At 38.5% G+C, this 19233-nt stretch overlaps 1 protein-coding gene across 5 annotated transcripts in view; it reads right to left on the reverse strand.

The window, feature by feature from the left end:
• LOC131199916 (galactosylgalactosylxylosylprotein 3-beta-glucuronosyltransferase 1-like) overlaps positions 1-19233 on the reverse strand; it is a 60243-nt gene that overhangs the window by 4142 nt on the left and 36868 nt on the right. For 4 of the 5 annotated variants that reach the window (XM_058186200.1, XM_058186201.1, XM_058186198.1 and 1 more), the window contains 4 exons: positions 11264-11469; positions 8317-8461; positions 5832-6367; positions 4386-4682 (listed from right to left, as the gene is read on the reverse strand). In XM_058186200.1, the coding sequence (XP_058042183.1) occupies positions 4386-4682; positions 5832-6367; positions 8317-8428 (945 nt within the window). In that variant the 5' untranslated portion in view covers positions 8429-8461; positions 11264-11469. Of the gene's footprint in view, positions 1-3134; positions 3239-4385; positions 4683-5831; positions 6368-8316; positions 8462-11263; positions 11470-19233 lie in introns of all 5 variants that reach the window. The other variant, XM_058186202.1, reaches the window with a different exon arrangement.

Here is a 19233-nt window from a genome sequence, read left to right on the forward strand (position 1 = left end):
TTTATTTAGTTTTTGTTTTAAGGCTCAGTTACAAATAGTTTTTCATAGGAGTTGTTTTTCCTATCATTAACCATTTTTCTTCCCCTCAGGCAAGCAAAAAAACCTGAGATTTCCCAGGAAGTATCTATGCAGTGCATAAGTGCTGGGAAAACAGCCTCAAAGGACAGCTGTTAATAATCCAATTTGTTTTATGTGGTATCACCTATTCTACTTTTTTTCTCATTTGATTAATGAGACTTCATTTTATAAATTCTTTTAATGGTAAGGAGACTTCCTGGAGAAGTCTGCATTGCTGATGTATGGTGTTTTTGTATTTCTTGCATTTGTTAAAGTATGAAGTAATCAAGTGCCATGAGTGAAGGTCCTGTTTTTACTCTATAATCCCCTTTCTAGCTGTCTGTAGTCATGTTGGCTTCAAACTGCTGAAGAAAGATGATAGTGCAAGTAAAAACATAATGAAGGAATTCTTCCACTGAGGTTTTTTAGAAGTAGTGCCAGTTCTCATTACTCTGGGGAGTTTTCTTCTTAACAAATTGTACCATGGGAGGGAGAAATCATCTATCCAATTTCTGTGCTCATCAAACTGATAGACAATATTGAACAGACTTATGTGCCAGTTCTAGTTTTAAGAAAAACAGTCAAACTTGAAGCTGTTCAATTTTAAAACTTCCCCTGTTCCACCATTATATTGTAATATTTTTTGAACTAATCTATCTATATAAGATCCTTGGAATTTTGATTTTGGGGGGATTAAATGTAAAACTAATGAAATAAATAAAGATGGATAGGTATTTCAATCTACATATCACATCTCAAATAACTTCAAGTCACAAAGACATTGAGTTGAGTCAGGACCAAATGAAGAATTATATCAAACATATAACTGCTACCAGTAGAAGAAAATTAGTTTTCCCTTCTTCATGTGTAAAGCGTAATATGTTGAGAGGTAATGTGCAGGTTCTCTTACTTTTGTCTACTTAGTCTTCAGGAAAGGAACCAGATTCCTGACAAATCTCTTCATGGAAGAGCCATAGCTCAATAGACCAGGATGTGATTTGTACATAGGCAATTCAGGTAGATTCTTTAACATTTCATTTAAAAACAACAGATAATAAGTACACATTCAATGAGAGAGTCATTGTTAACTCTGCTAATTAGAATACATAATTCTGGGCTGAATGGTTGAGTAGTTTCATTTGATAAAAGGCTATCTGATATGTTCCATGTTTGGCATCTAATAGGGATTACTTTAGCTGCTTCGTTCTTTATTCTAAGCTCATGCTGAACAGATGAATGCAGCCCATTTTTATTTTGCAAAGAATTAGAATATTGCATTACCAATACCTACTGTAATTAACTAGAGCAGAAGCCTCAATCCCTGAAATCTTAACAGAGAGCCATCTTAGTTTTTAGAGCTGCCAGCCAATACTTCTCCCTGGATCTTTTAAAGTTATTCTTAAAGCTTGCAATATAGCCTTTTTGTAACATTGAGATTGTGCTGAGTCAGGCTCAGCTTCATAATCAATTACTTCCATAAAGCAACGAGACTGTCCAAGAACAACAAACCTGGCAATATATAGATCAACAGAGCTTTATCAGTTCAGTTTTCAAAGACTGAAATATAGGTCCCCCCCCCCAATCCTCTTTTAATTATTTTTTTAAAAAAGGAAATAAAAATAAATCTCATATTCTGGAAAACAAAAGACCACTTGTGTTGTCTTGTTAGAAATAAGTGGTTTAAAATTCTTGGTTTTAGACAGGTTTAACTATTAAATAAAATCAAACAATGCCTTTTTTGATTTTAGGGTCCCTAAATTGATTGATTGTGTTAGGCGATATAAAGAGCTACAAGAAAAACCGGGTAGCACGTACTTTGAACTAGATTAACCAAGGAATTATCTATGATGGGAAACTATTCTGACTCTACATTAGCTAGCCCTTCTACTTAACATTTTAAGGATCTCTATCAGCCAGTTTGGTGTAGTGGCTAAAAATCAGGAAACTGTGAGTTCTAGTACTGTCTTAGACATGAAAGCCAGCTGGATGATTTTGGGCCAATCTCTGTCTGTCTGATTCTCCCTCTCCCTCTCCCTCTCCCTCCCTCCCTCTCTCAGACCATGATGCCAGGCTTAGGCAACGAGCCTGTCAATTCCTGTTGCAACCAATGGATCAACACAAATGGACTCTGCACTTGCAGGAAAAAAACTAGGAAGGAAAAAATTTGACATTCAATTTTTTAATTCAGAGGGCTATTTATAAAATAATTGAAGAAAAGCATATAGCAACGAGCTGTGAACTGAGGAACAAGATTAATAATGTACTTCAGGGTATTTTGGTACTCTTCAATGTATTTTAATATATTCTGTAGTCAACTTGATGATGGGAAAAACACTAGATCTCCAAATGAGATCCTCTTGTATGCCTAGCAGGCTCCATGCCCCAAATTATGCAATTTTTAAAACATTATAATTTATTAATAGCTATTAAAATATGAACATGAAATGAAGTAAGGTAGGGCTCATTTTTCTTTTCAAGATAGCCTCTGGTCTCCACATAACTCCCCTAAATTATTTTAAGAAATAAAAATGATTGATTATAGCTGCCTGCTTAATCTAGTTGTTCATTGTATTTATATCTGCTGCAGTCTGAGAACTCTTGGTAACTCTTAGACCAAGATAAGTTCAAAACTGCTAAGAACTTCCTGGAAGCTTGACATTCAGACAAATCAATAGACACATAGAAACAATCCCTATTTACACAATATTGAAAAGAAGCAATAAAAAAGCTAAGAAGGAAACAGAAAGGCTAGAATACATCTTCTCCAAAAGCCTAGACCCAGATAAGCAGGCATTAGCACCAGGCAAACAATCAGTCAGAAAACAGTACTCTAATCAAAGAACCCCATGCCTGGGCCTAAATTCTGACTTTAAGAGTGGATTCAAAAGTACATTTTGACAGCATTTCATACAGCATCACAAGCAGACCAGGACTGATAATTTGAGACAGTAAGCTATTCATACATGTATCGAAGAACCCATCCTGATGCATATTAAATGAACCCTACATTGAAGATGCTTGAAGAGCTACTTGCAAATTATAGGGAAATCTTGAGACAGCAAAAATCTTATACTTACAGCAAAAAACAAGTTATCTACACTTCTACCCTTAGGTCTGTGAATCCACGTTTGCCTTCATTAACTAGTGTTGGCCTTTCAGTCCTTGTGTGCCAGACCAAAATCTATCAAGGAAATTTAATATTAAATATCAAATTTTAGATATTAAAATTATACAGCAACACATAATAGGTATCAGCAAACATAAACATACTCTTATGCATAAGAAATCTCTGAATAGGACTCAAAAGAAATTGCAAGTCTTTTTGGAAGGGTATATTTACATAATCACACACTTACCTGGTTTATTTTTAGACTCATTATAGATACAGCAGTATCCTATAAAAACAACAAAATATTTATTCCCACAAATGCTGGGAATAAATTGAATGAGGAGGAGGGGATGTGTCTACAGTTCATTACATTCAAAATAGCTAATTGAGACAGAGGATAAGAGGCACAAATGGGGATAGGGAGAAGCATGGAAATTGGTCAGATAGCTTCACACTGGTTCCTAACGATGTATGTGTCATTTCCAAATTGAAAAATGTACAGAAGGGTACTTGTTCTGAATCTAGAATACAGTATTTCTACTGCAATGATTGATCACCTGTATATCTACCTATCTTTAAAAAAAATCTGCCAATGTCTCCATAGAAGGGCAACCAAGTGTCGGCTGCAAAAATCTAAATGATCCTTATCCCCCACCCCTCTATTCAATTGTCTTCTTTACTCAGAAAGTGCTTGGAGAAATCCCTGTAGTTTTCTTGGAAAAGTTTTTCAGAATAGAAAAACTTCCTAAGACCAAGTGGGAAAACGTTTGGTCCAAGGTCATCCAGCTGTCTTTATGCCTAAAGTAGGACTAGAATCGATGGTCTCCTGGCCTTAACCAGTACCCAAAACTGGCTGTCACATGACCTTTAGATGGCAGCCAATACATACAGAAAAATCATTTGGATTTTTGCACCTGTTCTCATATCCATGTATTAAGATATATGTTTTTGTGTGTGTTTTATGTTTTAATTGCTTGTGGACTAATGTGCTAAATCTCTTTCTTCATTGCCTGGTTGCATTGTAATAGCTGTTTATATAAGATCCTAGCTCCAATGTTTTAAGATATCTAGATCTGGACATTAGTTATGCGCGTGTAATTATACTTATATAATTAACATAAATGTAATCGTAATTTATGTAATTGACAACATAAGCATGAGAGTAATGGTCCACTGGTTGGGGGAAATTATTGTGATTCCCCCTCCCAACTTTGCTAACCTTTGTGCAGTTGGCAGCTTTAGGCTCCAGTCCATCCATTGTCACCAGATCCTTTAATAAACTAGTTTCTTGATAGCCTCCTTTCACGCCATCCAACTTGAAACTGGCCTGCGGTTTCTCCAAAATCAGTTTTATGCTGATGGCAAAGCCAGCCATGTCGATGGCAAAAGGCCGGTTAGGATCGAACACAGTCTTCCAACCTACAACTTTGCCTGCTGGACTCACTTTGGGGGATTCGTACCTGAGACCACCAACAAAAGCAACTGGCCAGACAGATACCTTCTTTGTGTAGCGCATCTGCTTGTCAGAAAGAAAACAAGAATACATGAGTCCTTCTAATCTTTTTATTATATACTGTGAGCCCCTCTTGGGAGTTGACCAACTTTTTCTATGTTTATCCTTGCAATAGTTACATATTATCATACATTTATTATTTTCTTTTTACTTTTGGTTTTCCATGCCAAACTTTCTGCCTCACTTTCTGCATTGCCCTTCTGAAGGCCTTTTCCTGAATGAGTTCTGTCTGCGTTTTCTACATGGATACGAGATATGCAGGAACATGATCAGGTGGGGTTTTAAATATGCCAGGCAAATATCTTGTTTGTTTCCAAACACTCCTGTCTCTATTTCAGAACCATAACTATAATCGCAACCCTCATTCTCTAGCTATAATTGCTGGTATGTTGTACTGACAGTTAATCAATCATCTATGGACCTATTTCATCTTCACTCATCTGATACTACATTGATTGGAAATTCTGATAATTGTGGTCCAGCACAAATACAGGACACCTGTCTGGAAAGGGCTAATTTACATTTAGTGCAATAGCAAGTCAGGGTTTCATTGAGAAACTTTCCCAACCTTAATGTAAAATGCCAGAGATTAAAACCGTGATATTTTATATGCAAAGCATGAGCATTTCCACTGACCTTCATCCCTTCTTTATTTTACCTGCCTATCACTCTCTAACCCAGTGTTGGCGAATCGTTTTGGCACTGAGTGCTGAAACGGAAGCGCAGGCGGGTGAGGGAGTACCAGACTGGAAGAGCAGCTCCCCAGCGTGCACGCGCTGGAGCACCGGAAACTGGAAGATCAGTTCACTTTAGCTGAGTTAGCTAAATGATGTTAGCTGAACTTCCGGTTTCAGCTGCACGCACGCATGCCAGTCCCCTGGTCTTCCAGTTTCTGGTGTGCATGTGCAAGCAAAGACCAGATGGCTGGCGCGCATGTGCACGCCAGAACCTGGAAGAGCAATGTGTGGCAGCTGGCATGCCCAGAGACAGGCTGTGTGTGCCACTTCCGGCATGCGTGCCATAGATTCGCCATCACAGCTCTAACCTATACCTCCCTTTGTATAGCAAAAGAATAAAGGATAGAGAATGTAATCATTATTCTGCCTAAATCATGGGTCAAAAGTGAAGTCATCAAAACTTTGAATAGCATACCTCTTCAAATAACTCCAGGCTATAGGTGTTATCATCATCTGCAAAGTATACTACACCTTCAGGTACTGGCGTGGTGCTAAAACTTTCTCTAAGCCAATGCAGTCCAAGATTCCTCTGGAATGTGCCCCTGGGAGTGTAAGATGGAATCCAGGACAAACCTACTTTCAGGCTCTTAGGAGTCTCGATATTCAGGTGAGTAAAATGAATCCCTGCTTTCTCCAGTAGATTGGACACCAGGTTGGTTCTTCTAGGAGAGTCTTCCACCACTACCCAGTGGAGGTTCTGTACATGAAGGAACGTATTTGCCAGTCGGGTCAGCTCAGCCTTCTGTACTGGTCGAGTGTAGGTAGGTGTGATCACAAATATTGCAGGCAATGTGTCTGACCATGGGGGAGGCCTGGAGTACACGTAGTTCCGGATTATTTTGGGAGCTGTCCCAATGGCAGGCTGCCGAGTGCATGATGCAAGCCCATCCTCCCTCGCTAGAGATGTCCCATTGAAGAGTGACTTGGCTGTGCCATTTTCATCTGTTTCCTCTAAGGCAAAAGGGGGGGGGGAGATAATACAGCACAAGCCATCCATCAAAACACTTCTCTCAGTTTATATCATCTGTTTCTGATTTAAAACTGGCATTCTGTTTTCCGATCTTGGACCATCTTTTTTAAAATATATATATAAAGGAAAAACTAAAGAGAAAAAAGAACACCCCAAAAAGTAAAAATAGGGTTTGCATCAAATCCAAGTATTTATTGTAACAATAATATCCTTAAGAGTTTGCAACCATGAATCATGGAAGCAATATCCAGGAGAGTGCTTAATTTTCTTTCAGTGGGTGCACTGTGAGGTCACACTGACTGTTGTGTAGGGGAGGAAGGTATTCTGAACACTGTTTAGTTATAGTATAACATATTAACGTTGCCATTATGCAACCCATAAATTCATTGCCACCCCCCCCCCACAGCTGTGGGCGGTCTTGCTACCTTTATAATTGTAATTTAGTTACTTTAGGTCCAAAGATTCTTCCTGCTTTCACCTTTGAAAGCAAAACACCCACGCTGTGTTCTGTGTTGGACAGAATGAGGGGAAGAGAATCTAACCAAAAGCTAGACTCTGGTGTTGGCTGTTTATTTTTAAATTAGAGATTAAAAATATATCTGGATTGTATCTTGGATTGCAGCGTATACAGTATATTAGTAATGGACTACATGTGGTTAGCTGTTTGTGGATGTGCAAAAGAGCCAGCCAACCTACATGGAACTCAGCTTTTGCAAATGGCTCAGAAATGGAGCAGTCATTTAAACGGGGACTTGCTTGTAGAAGGGAAAGTAAATAATAGTCTAGTAACAAAGAGCCTCTGAGGAAATGAAAACAAATTGGTTAGTATAAACTGCCAATGAATTATCAATTAACATGAGATACACATGATCAAAAAGAAAAGACGCCTTACCCTAGCTATATATTACAGATTAATAGTGAATTAAACCTGAGTAGTCAACAATGTCTAGCTGAACTTGACTGATCTCAGAAAAGTTAGGTCTCGATAGTACTTAGAGCAAAGACAGGTAGAAATTCCAAACTGTTAGCTAATCTGGGAACCAGGAAAGTCAGTCAGTCAGTCAGTCAGTCAGTCAGTCAGTCAGTCAGTCAGTCAGTGTCTCTGCCTGTCATTCTGTCTGTCTATCATCCATCCATCCATCCATCCATCCATCCATCCATCCCAGCCAGCCAGCCATCTATCCATCTATCCAAGAATTAGGTCATTGCAAATTGTTGAAAATGGCATCATCTCTATGCAACTGACTGTTTAATACAATTTAGGCACTATTCAATTCCAAATGACTCTGGGCTATTTATAATATATTCTCATAAAAATCCAGTACAAACTCAATCAAGATGGCCTCTGGTGACTGTTTACAGACAACAAAAAGAGTAACATAAACACCCAACAAGGGCTTTATGAGTCTATTAGATGAGAAAAAAATATCTATGCTGTTTGTCAAGAATATGTGCTGTTAAGAGATAAGAAATTTTCTTCTCTTTGGTGCTTCAGATTTTATCACAATTTTCCCTGTCTTTAAGATGTAATTTAGATAAAGGCATGTATTTTTTACTTTCATATACTTCTTAATAAATCTAGCTTTTTATACAAATACAAGGAATGTTTATTAACATTTACTTATAGCTGGGCTATTTCTACATCTAGACAAACTTATGGGTATTTTTTAAAAATGGGATATTCTACTACTTAATTATTCAGTATTCTTTCAAGCATGTTTTCAAACAAGAGTGCCTGATTTCATATCTCCAACACAAATCACCTATGTCTTGCCCCTCACTCAATGAAGTCTTAAGCGTCAGAGAATTATATAAACATTATTTTTAAAATATCCTGATTTTAAGTAATTGAGTATTATTTTTTTTTGCAAAAGATTTGTTATGAAAGAATGTCACAAAACCTTTTGTAAGCCAGGATTTATATACTTACTTCTTAGAAGGCTCAGATAGCGGGTGGTTGGATACTGATGCCACAAAGTTAGGAGAAGACCCCATGGCAAAGCAATCAGAATTGTGGTGAGAAGGTTACGTCTCCTCAGCATGCTGCAGAGAACTTCCACTGGGCATTTCCCTACCTTCCAGAGCAAAGTATGGTTTTTAAAAGCAAGATAACTACAAAATATACAAAATGAAACAAGAGTTTTTGCTGGGTGGGCCAATAGATTCTAACACAGGATTTGCAAGTATGGCCCCGGTTTTCAAACCAGTTGATTTTACTTTGATTGATTTACTTTGATTGTGAACTAACATGCTACTGTATTTTTTTCTTTTGAATTAATTAAAATGGTAAAAATACGATAATGTAAAAAAGTAAAAGAAATAAACATAATCCTAAATTATGTTTAGAATTCTAACCATGCTAAAGTGGCATTAAGCTTTTGCATGGTACATAAGATGAAGGTAAAGGTAAAGGTTCCCCCTCACACATATGTGCTAGTTGTTCCCGACTCTAGGGAGCGATGCTTATCTCCATTTCAAAGCCAAAGAGCCAATGCTGTCTGATGACAATTCCGTGGTCATGTGGCTGGCATGACTCAACGCCAAAGGCACATGGAACGCTGTTACCTTCCCACCAAAGGTGGTCCCTATTTTTCTACTTGCATTTTTTACGTGCTTTTGAACTGCTAGGTTGACAGAAGCTGGGACAAGTAACAGAAGCTCACCTCGTTACGCGGCACTAGGGATTCGAACCGCTGAACTGCTGACCTTTTGATCGACAAGCTCAGCATCTTAGCCACTGAGCCACCACGTCCCTATATAGTACATATATAAGGCTAAACCAAAATATGGTTGAATTATTTTTGGCTTAGCCTGATATATACACAAGTCATAGGTTAAAACTTCTAGCTTTAATATGCATTTATACTGAGTGTATAGCTTAAAAGTAATGTAGGAGTAATGAGCAAACGAATACCCTTGTCTTATGAGCAACAACCATCGTCTCAAATAATCTTTTCAAGCCTGCTCCAAGATCAGAAAGGAAAACATACAAAAGTAATGAGAGGTAGGAAAAACAAGAGAGGATGAAAAATTTTAATTCCTTCCCATCATTTCTTGCAGTATACATTAATGCTTTTCTAACAATCTCTTCTCTGTGCATGTACACTTTGTTTCATAACAATAATGCCTGGAATTGAGATATTTGGGGTTGATGGATCAAAACATGCCAAAAGTAATTGGATGTCAAAAGTAATGGTCACTATTCAACTAAAGTAATTTATTCCACATTCCACTCCGAACCATACATTCCCATTCCTCACAAAATCAGTGACTTGATTTGAGCCCGTAGCAAAATAGTAGTAACATGTTGTTATCCACCACACCACTGTTTTTTTTTTTTAAACAGAGATTCTGTACTGTAATGGTTCAGGGATTGGCCTGAAGGAACCACCATTATGCAGTGTTTTCTCAATTTTGAAAACATGGACACGAAGAAAGGGCAAGAGAGGAAAATGATAAAATGAGCATTGCGACATTGTGATGCAAGTGCTGCCCCTTTTGTAAATGCATTGTGCATTCATGCTCATAGGTTTCTGATTAAACTGTCTGATCTGTGGATACCTCTACAAAAGGCTACACAAGCAAAAAGCTTTTTGTGTTGGGGCAGAGGAAGACATATATGTAGCCATTTTATTTAGCTCTTTAGTATACTCATTTATTCCTTTTCTTTCTCTTTCCTATGTAAGGGGGGGTTTTAGGGCTCGCCACATTCTTAAGGTAAGGTGGGGGGGAAGGAACGGATAGATACTGAGGATTGTTTTGCCTAGGTGACTTTCTTTCTGTGAGAATAGAGGCTGCTCCTGGTGAGAATGGAACATGGAGTTTGAAGACACTGAAGAATGTGAATTGAGTATTTAATGGAGAATGTGACTTTTGAGGGAAGTTTCTAACTTGCAATATTATGTGGTGTAATTCCAGTTTGTGTCAGATCCGGAATTATAACAGATTTTGCCAAATTGATGCTTACCTAAATAAAAGAAATTTGTTTTGGAAGATAGACTTTGGTTACTGTCTTTTTCAGAGTATAAGACGCACCAGTGTATAAGACGCAGCTTAGTTTTTGAGGAGGAAAATAGGGGAAAAAAATCTGCCTACCAGGTATTTATCTGGCTAGCGTCCTTAGTCTGGTCAGCTTCAGCACATTAGTTTGCTGGTTTTTTATCCCCTACTTGGGGATAAAAAACAGCTTCTAAGGCACAGCTGAGAGGAAGCAGCAATGGGGAAAGCAGGCAAAGCACGAGGAGATCACTTCACTTGGCTAGCACCTAGTTATAGGATATCTTCTGCTTGGGAATAAAAACTGCTTCTAAGGCACAGCTGAGAGGAAGCAGCAATGGGAAAAGTAGGCAAAGCACGGGGAGATTGCGTCACTCGGCTAGCACCTAGTTAGGGCTGAAAAAAAGCTGCTAAAGAACAGCTGAGAGTCGGAGCAAAGCATGGAGATCACTTCACTCACTAGGGCCTCGTTAAAGCACAGCGGACAGTCGAGGGAGCAGGCAAAGCTGGGAAGATCGCTTCACTTGCTAGTGCCTCGTTAGTGCCTCGTTAGGGCGGAAAAAAAGCTTTGAAAAAGCTACATTCGGAATATAAGACGCACCCAAATTTTCCGCCTCTTTTTTTTGGGGGGGGGGAAAGGTGCGTCTTATACTCGGAAAAATATGGTATTTTTTTTTAATGGGTTTCATCACTTGGAAACCTGACAGTTTTTCCCATTGGGCAGATAATACTAGAAGCGGGGAAAATGCATGGAGATGAAGAGACTAGTAATTCCATTCAACTGTAATCCATGTGCAAAATATGTGATTCAGAACCCCAGCACATTCTCCCTTGCATGGCAAGCACTTTATCTGCATTGCACTGTTGCAAATGCCACTCACCAGTAATCCGTCGCAGGAGAGGGCATGCCTTGACACCAATTGCTCTGAGGAACAGGAAGAAGCTGGCAGATCCCTAGTCCCTTGGCTTTCTTGGAATCAACTGGGATTTGAGGTTCCCTGAGAATTTCTTCAAGGGCTGAGTATGTATATTTAGCAACTTCTTTGCAGCCTGCTTTCCACATTCCTGTCAAATAGAAGCTGTACCTCTGGAAGAGATAGAGAGTATAATCTTCTGTATAAATTCAACTGCCTTCAAAGGAATAGCACATCTGGCTGTAATCATAGTTCTTATGAGCTACAGAATAACATTTCATTCATGCTTAGAAGAAATACGATATTATGGACATCCTACATAAAGTGCAAAACTATGAGTATTTCAACTGACTTCTCTCCATTCCTTCCTGGCGGTCAGCTTCATAAACACAAAAGCCTATGGAACAATAGAGTCTATACTATCTTAGTAAAAGAAAGGAAAATATGTGATATTACAGAGGTTTCTAAATTCTTTAGGGCAGTTGTTAATCTTAGAACCTGTTGCCCAGATTCTTGTTTTACCCACTACTAATTAATACTTAACATTCTTTATAGTATAGACCCATAATGGCGAACCTATGGCACGCATGCCAGAAGTGGCACACAGTGCCCTCTCTGATGTCACGCAAGCCGTCGCCCCAGTTCAGCTCCGCTGCACATGCGTGCACGCCTCCCGGTGGCCAGCTGGTCTTCGGGTCTCTGCTGCGCATGCAGAGGGGAAGGGCAGGTGCACAGAGGCCAGGGCACATGTGGGGGGGGGGCACGTGTGCATGCACAGATGCACATGCATGGGGCGTGGGCATGTGCAGGGGGGTGCTCGCACTGCATTTTGGGGGTTTGAGCACACTCGCGTGCTTTTGGTACTCAGTCCGGAAAAGGTTAGCCATCAGTGGCATAGACTAAAATAGAAATAAACACACAGAAACTGATTTGCTAACCCTGATGATAATGCAATTTTATTCTTTTAAAATGGAAACATAGGTGATGACATTAGTTATACACATACACACACACACAACACACACAGACAAAACCAGAAAAGGGAAAAAAGAATGCAAAAAGATACACAAAAGAGTTAAATCTCATTTAAGAAAGCTCATTTCTTAAACACAAAATTAAATCTTAATTACACAAAGCAATAGTGAGCACATTATGTCAATTTAATATTCTTCACATATAGAGAATGAGTATATTTTTTTAAAAATCAGAAATAACACAGTATTTCCATCAGAGCAAAGTAATCTTTTTTGTTACAGACTTGGCATGGTAAACCCATAGTTTTTCATACTGCTATGAGCACATTCTACTTCACATTTTAAACTCCTTAAATCAAGGCTATAAGAATAAAATGGAGTTTTGGTGCCTTAATCCTGTATGCATTCATTTTGAATTAAACACAATTTCCTTCTGCTAGAATTCCCATGCTTGTTGGGGACTTCTGGGAGTTGAAGTCCACATTTCTTAAATTTACCAAATTTGAGAAACATTGTGTTAGATTAACTGACAGCACCCTGAGACATCAGTGCAAACCACAAAACAGAACAAAAGTCAATTGATGCCTATTTCTTAAATTGTTGCGGTTCCTGAAATAGTTATTTCTGAGTAAGAAACTTGGTAGGGAACCCACTGATTGCAAAGACACCCTTACTTGTTTTACTATTAAAAACCAATAATGTGTAAAGCCATAAGAATAGCATACTTATCGTATCCTTATGGCCTTTTGGCATCTATTTTTTGTCGTAGGTATAAGTATAGTTTTGTTGTTCTAGTGCAGGGCTGTCAACTACCTGGCCTGGAGGCCAGATGGGTCACGTGCTGGCTATGCCCATGGCCAGTTTAGCAAAGGGAAAAACAGTCCCGATATGTCACGTGATGCCGACATAATGATGTGAGTTTGACACCCTATACTAGTGGCAGGAATGGAAAGAATGCTATTAGAATTGTGCTGTGTTGACCTCCTGTATTTTTTGGGAACTGTTCCAGGATGTGCAATAGCCCAGTCACAGCAATAGGGAACAAATTGGTATAGGAGTGAAATTGGCAAGATTTCAGTTTGTTTTTTCCTTTTCTTTGACAGTAGGTACAAAGTGCCAAGTTGCTGCTTGCTTTTGTTTCTATTTCCTACCAAATACCTTGACATACAACCTTGGGTCCTGAGTAACTAATTGACTGCCTCTCCCAACTGAAAGCTGTACAGTGTTAAAATCTGCAGAGGCGCACCATGCAGGGATTTCCCTTGTGTCACAAGTATTATTATTCCCTTGTGTCACTATTTAATATGTGGAAGAAAGAATACAACTCCTCTGGCAGCAAATACAGTCCCCAATCTCAATACAGCCAGGAAATCTGTAAAGACTTGTTTGTCAGATTTTTAATAGTTAGATTTAAATTTGTGGGTTTTTTTTCTTTTTTGGTAAATTTAATTCCCACCTCCCCAATAAATTTTTATCACGGTCACAGACCATCATGTTTAATTGCATTTGTAACTTTTTATATTATGCTTTTAGTTTCAATCTTTTTCAGCCAATTTAAATAGGAAGTTGTGCTATAACACAAATAGTTTTTTTTTAGTGGTATGGAAAACCAGTGAATATAATGATATATAATCATAGGAGATGAATAGTCAATAATCAACGTAATTGTGGAAATGAAATGGACCAAGGGACAGAAGAGATGGCAGGAATTCTAAATGCTAGATGAGGTTTGGAAAGACAGAACTAGAAACTTCTCAGCAACTTTTCTCCTTTTTTAAATATTCTCTTTCCTTTCCTTTTTTTTTTAAAAAAATCCTCCCAAAACAAATAGTTGTTTCATGTCTAAGAACCTTTAATAACATTCACCAGCACATGATGGATGCCTTCAATATGTTATATACAAGCTTTTTGAGCCAATTTCTGACTAAAACATGTCCTTACTTAATTTCAGTCATCAATTCCATTGTATTTTACACAGACTTTCTATGGCAGCATCAATGGTTTGAATTTCAACCTTAGAAGAGAAACCTCATTTTAACCCCAAGCCTCCTGCAAAAAAATGTATTCAGGTAATATGTATCCATGGGAATAGTGTGTTTACTAATAACAGACTTATAAGAAAGGATTAAAGTAAGGGAAAAAATATTGAAAAACAAGATCTTTCAAAAATTTGGTTGATGTGACCATCCAAGTTTAAAGTCCAGAGGAATATAAATTGAATTAAAACTGTGTACTGTATGCTTAAAATGCACAAGACGAAACTGCAGTGTGTGAAATGCTGCCCCATATGGTTTTATAGGGGTCAGTTTATCAAGTTCATCATAAACAGCTAAGCATTGGCGTGAACATCCAGAGAGGGAGGCAAGTGATAACATAGCATGCCATAATAAAGATTTGATTTGATGATTTGTTGATCCAAAGCTACATATTTGTGCGTGGTAAAAATATGTGATCCTTTCCCTAAATCTCATTTTAGCAGGAACTCCAAAATACTGCCTACCGCACTACAGCTCACTGAAAGCTCACCTTTAAAAATGTTTAATGTTTCTTAAAGGGTAACTCGGACTTAAAGTGCAAGAGAGAATGAGAGAATGAATGCCTTTCATAAAAACTTCATGACATTTTGTTATGCTCATAAAAAAATGAGAAATCTGCTAGATGTTTAGTTAAAAAAAGTATCTGGTTATTTATTGGTTTCATTCACTGTTTAGTTTTACTAACATATTTAAATACCTTTGCCATAGTACTATTTGTCAGCAATGACCATGATTTATATTTTTTTTCCAGAAAGATAAGTAATAGTTTTGTACAGGTAGTCCTCGCCTTACAACAGGGATTGTTCAAAGTTACAACAACACTGAAAAAAGTGACTTATGACCGTTTTTCATACTTATGACTATTGCAGCATTCCCATGGTCATATTGCGGCATTCCCATGGTCATTTTAATCTGGGTTTTAATCTGGGTTTTAAATGTTTATTTATTACATTGTTTTATATTGTTTTAATATGCCTGTGAACCGCCCTGAGTCCTACGGGAGATGGTGCGGTATATAAGTTTGATAAATAAATAAATAAATAAAATGTGATCAAAATTCAGATGCTTGGCAACTGACTCATACAATTGTAGTGTCCTAGGATCATGTGATCACCTTTTGTGACCTTCTGACAAGCAAAGTCAATGGGGAAGCCAGATTCATTTAACAACCCGGTTACCAAATTAACAACTGAAGTGATTCACTTAACAAATGTGGCAAGAAATGGGGCAAATTTCACTTAACAAATGTCTCACTTAGCAATAGAAATTTTGGGTTCAATTGTGGTCATAAGTTGAGGACTGTCTGTGTATGGCTATGACAATTCATTGTGACCAACTTGCTGTGGGACAACTCACCAAGGCCAACTTGCCATGGCCAACTCCCTGTGGCCAAGTTACTGCAAGACAACTCGCCGTGGCTGCAGCGAGTTGGTGATGGTGAGTTGTCTCGTTTATTAATAGCCACATTTTAAAAAATATAAAATATTATTTTTTATAGTCAAGCAGGAAATGGCTTGAAATGTTATAACAATGTAAGATTGCAATAAATGTCAATTCTATGGTCATAAGACATTTTAATTTTTTTTAATGGACATTGGTATCCGAGCACCCCCTAAAAGCTACTATATCTTGACTGAGCTGGGGCTAATATGCAATCCGTCCATTTATTTTTACTCTTTTTACATAATAATATAAAAATTAGTATACTAATATATCTGATTTGATTTTGTGTAATTAAGTCATTTTTTACTTCTAACAACCATATCGATTTTCTCCATAGCAATCTATCCCTAACTTAGTCTTTTGGGTCTTGCAGTTGTGCACTAATCACTGTAGCTGAGTCTATCCATCTTGTTGTTGGTTGTCCTTTTCTTCTCTTTCCTGCCACCTTTCCCATCATTACAGCCTTTTACAGAGAACTGAGTCTTTGCATAATGTGTCCAAAGTAAGATAATTTTAGTCTGGTCATTTATGTCTCAGGTAAGAACTCTGGGTTGATTTATTCAATGACCCACTGTTTTGTTTTCATGCATATCTACAGTATTCTCAGGAGTCTTCTCCAATATTAAGTTCAAAGACATCAATACTCTACCTACCCTGCTTCTTTAAAGTTAAACTTTGACTTCCATACAGTATCACAGGAAATACGATATCTTGCATGATTCTGATCTTTGTAGATACAGAAACATCACAACATCTGAATATCTTTTCCAAGTTATCTCTTGACTGCTTGTCCCTTAACTGTTGATCGTTGATCCTAAAAGCCATTCACTATCCATCACTACAGTTTCTTCACTGTCAATTCTAAGTCTGGTTGTTCTACCTTGTTGTTGTTAATTAGGTCTTTTAATTATGACTGCAAATTAATCCTAAATTCAACCAGAGCCTAGTATATAAGCACTGAAATTTGCTGTATATTGTCATGGTAGCATTTTCTGTTCTACAGCTTCTTTGCTCAGTTCTGAAAAATATTGAGGAAATCCATGCAGATTTCATGAATTGCTGCTGGCAGGGGAAGATACAAATGGATGGCTAGAAGTCCTTGGTCCATTATTGATGATGTTGACCTCTCTTTAAAGAAGGGATGCATAATTCATGCCAATTCTGGTATCTGTGGCATTCCAGAGCCATTCATCCTGCTCCCTGAAATTGGTAGGAGCTTGCAGTTCCTTGCCCTTCCCTCAAATTTTCCTCAGAAACACCGGAATCTTCCATGATGTGTAGCAAACATTGATTTAAATGTTCAGCAGTATCTGTTTCTACCTTAGAAGAATGCCTGCCTGTTTCAAATACTCAGAATTTTTTTTAAAAGTGGTTGTTTTGTACATTAAATACTACTAATAATAAATATTTGGTGTGGTGATTAAGGCACCAGGTACTCATGGAAAATCATGAGTTTTAATCCTGCTTTAGGCATGAAAACTAGCTGGGTGATCTTGGATCAGCCATATTCTCTTGGCCTATCTCGCCTCCAAGGGTTGTTGTTGTGGGAAGATAGAAGGAGAAAGGAATATTATGTGTGTTTGTCACCTTAAGTTTTTTTTAATAAAAATAATAAAGGCAATTGATGAACAATTGTACAGCCAAATTTAAGATCCCAAAATTGGGATGGTGGCAGACTAGAGTTGCTGACTTACTGAAACCCAGCAAAGTCCCAGATGATCTGAAAAATTACTGACCAGTATCATTCCTATGCATCTCTACAAGGCATTGGAATGTATGATTCTCAATCATATTTTAAAAAAAATATTGATGAAAATATTATAAGGGAGCAAGCAGGTTTTAGACCAGTGAGGTCATGTTGTGGTAAAATCCTAAACCTTACACAATATATTGAGGATGGTTTCAAAAGGAAACCAATTACTGGAGTGGCTTTCATCAACTTAACTGCAGCATATGACACTGTAAACCATAGGGTATTGCTATGTAAATTAAATAATATAAGCAGAGATCATAAGCTAACCAGAGTCATTGGCAGCTTCCTCCAGAACTGGAGATTCTATGTACTACTGAATGATAAGAATAGTAGAGAGAGGATGCAGAAGAACAAGCTGCCAAAAGGAAGTGTATTATCTCTGACATTGTGCAAGATATATACAATCAACTAGTCCCTGACAACACAAATCTATATATTTATATGGACAATATAGCAGTGGCCAACAAGGATCAACTTTTGATGAGGTAGCTGGAAAACCTCAGAATTAGGATGATACACCATCAACCATTTAAAGCCCAACCCAAACAAGACCCAAGTGTGCGCTTTGAACCTCCAAAATCAAGATGTAAGGGAAGAGTTGGTTATTATGTGGCAAGGGAACCAACTACAACACTGTCCAACACTGATTAGCAATAGCAATAGCACTTAGACTTATATATTGCTTCATGGTACTTTTACTCTAAGCGGTTTACAGAGTCAGCATATCTGGGTCCAATCTGGGTCCTCATTTTACCCACCTCGGAAAGATGGAAGGCTGAGTCAACCTTGAGCTGGTCAGATTCGATCTGCTGAACTGCAGCTAGCAGTCAGCTGAAGTAGCCTGCAGTATTGCACTCTAACCACTGTGCCACCTCATCTCTCAGTCAACAGGAGGCTCTTTTTTAAACAGCATTGCCTGAACACTAAGACTAAAGTCAGTTCGAGGAACAGTATCACCAGGAAACTCATAAACTATACATGGTGAGATCAACTATCTATGTTGTCCACATCAGCTTTGGCCTTGAGCATCTCTGCAGTAGAGTATGCTGCCCCAGTGCACGGTGTATCTTCACACGCAAATCAAGTTGACATTGCCATCAATGAAGCAGTACACTTAGTGACAGGATGTCTCAAATCTACACCAATTGAAAAAATATACTCCCACACTGGCATTGCCCCACTTAAGATCAGGAGAGAGGTAGCAGCAGTTGTGGAGAGAACTTAGCAAGAGTTAGCAATTATCAATATCAATTATCCCTGAAAATTCTCTGAATGGACATATGCTCAGTGGTGGGATTCAACTGGTTCGGGCTGGTTTGGGTGAACCGATTGTTAAATTGCTGGCTGGCCCCACCCCTTCCCACCCCACCCCTTCCAGGAGTCCCCTCCATGCCCTGTTTTGGCTTCCAGGTAAATGCAGGGAAGCCTACTAGGCCCAAATGGGGTGGGGAGGAGGTGCAGCGCCTGCCTGGCCTATTTTTGCTCCCAGGAGGCTGCAGGAAGGCCTACTAGGGGGCGCCCCCCCCTTGCCCCATTTTTGCTCCCAGGTGGTTGCAGGAGGCCAAATGCTGTCTATCAGACCCCTTGGCCATGCCCACCACGGCCATGCCCACCAAGCCGGTCATTAGGGCAGATAACCGGTTGCTGAATTATTTGAATCCCACCACTGCATATGCCCCAAGCCTGCTGACTCAAATCTAGGAAAAGCTTTATTAAAAGATAAGAGGAAGG

This window comes from Ahaetulla prasina, chromosome 5 (genome assembly GCF_028640845.1).
Source record: "Ahaetulla prasina isolate Xishuangbanna chromosome 5, ASM2864084v1, whole genome shotgun sequence".
NCBI classification, from domain to species: Eukaryota; Metazoa; Chordata; class Lepidosauria; order Squamata; family Colubridae; genus Ahaetulla; species Ahaetulla prasina.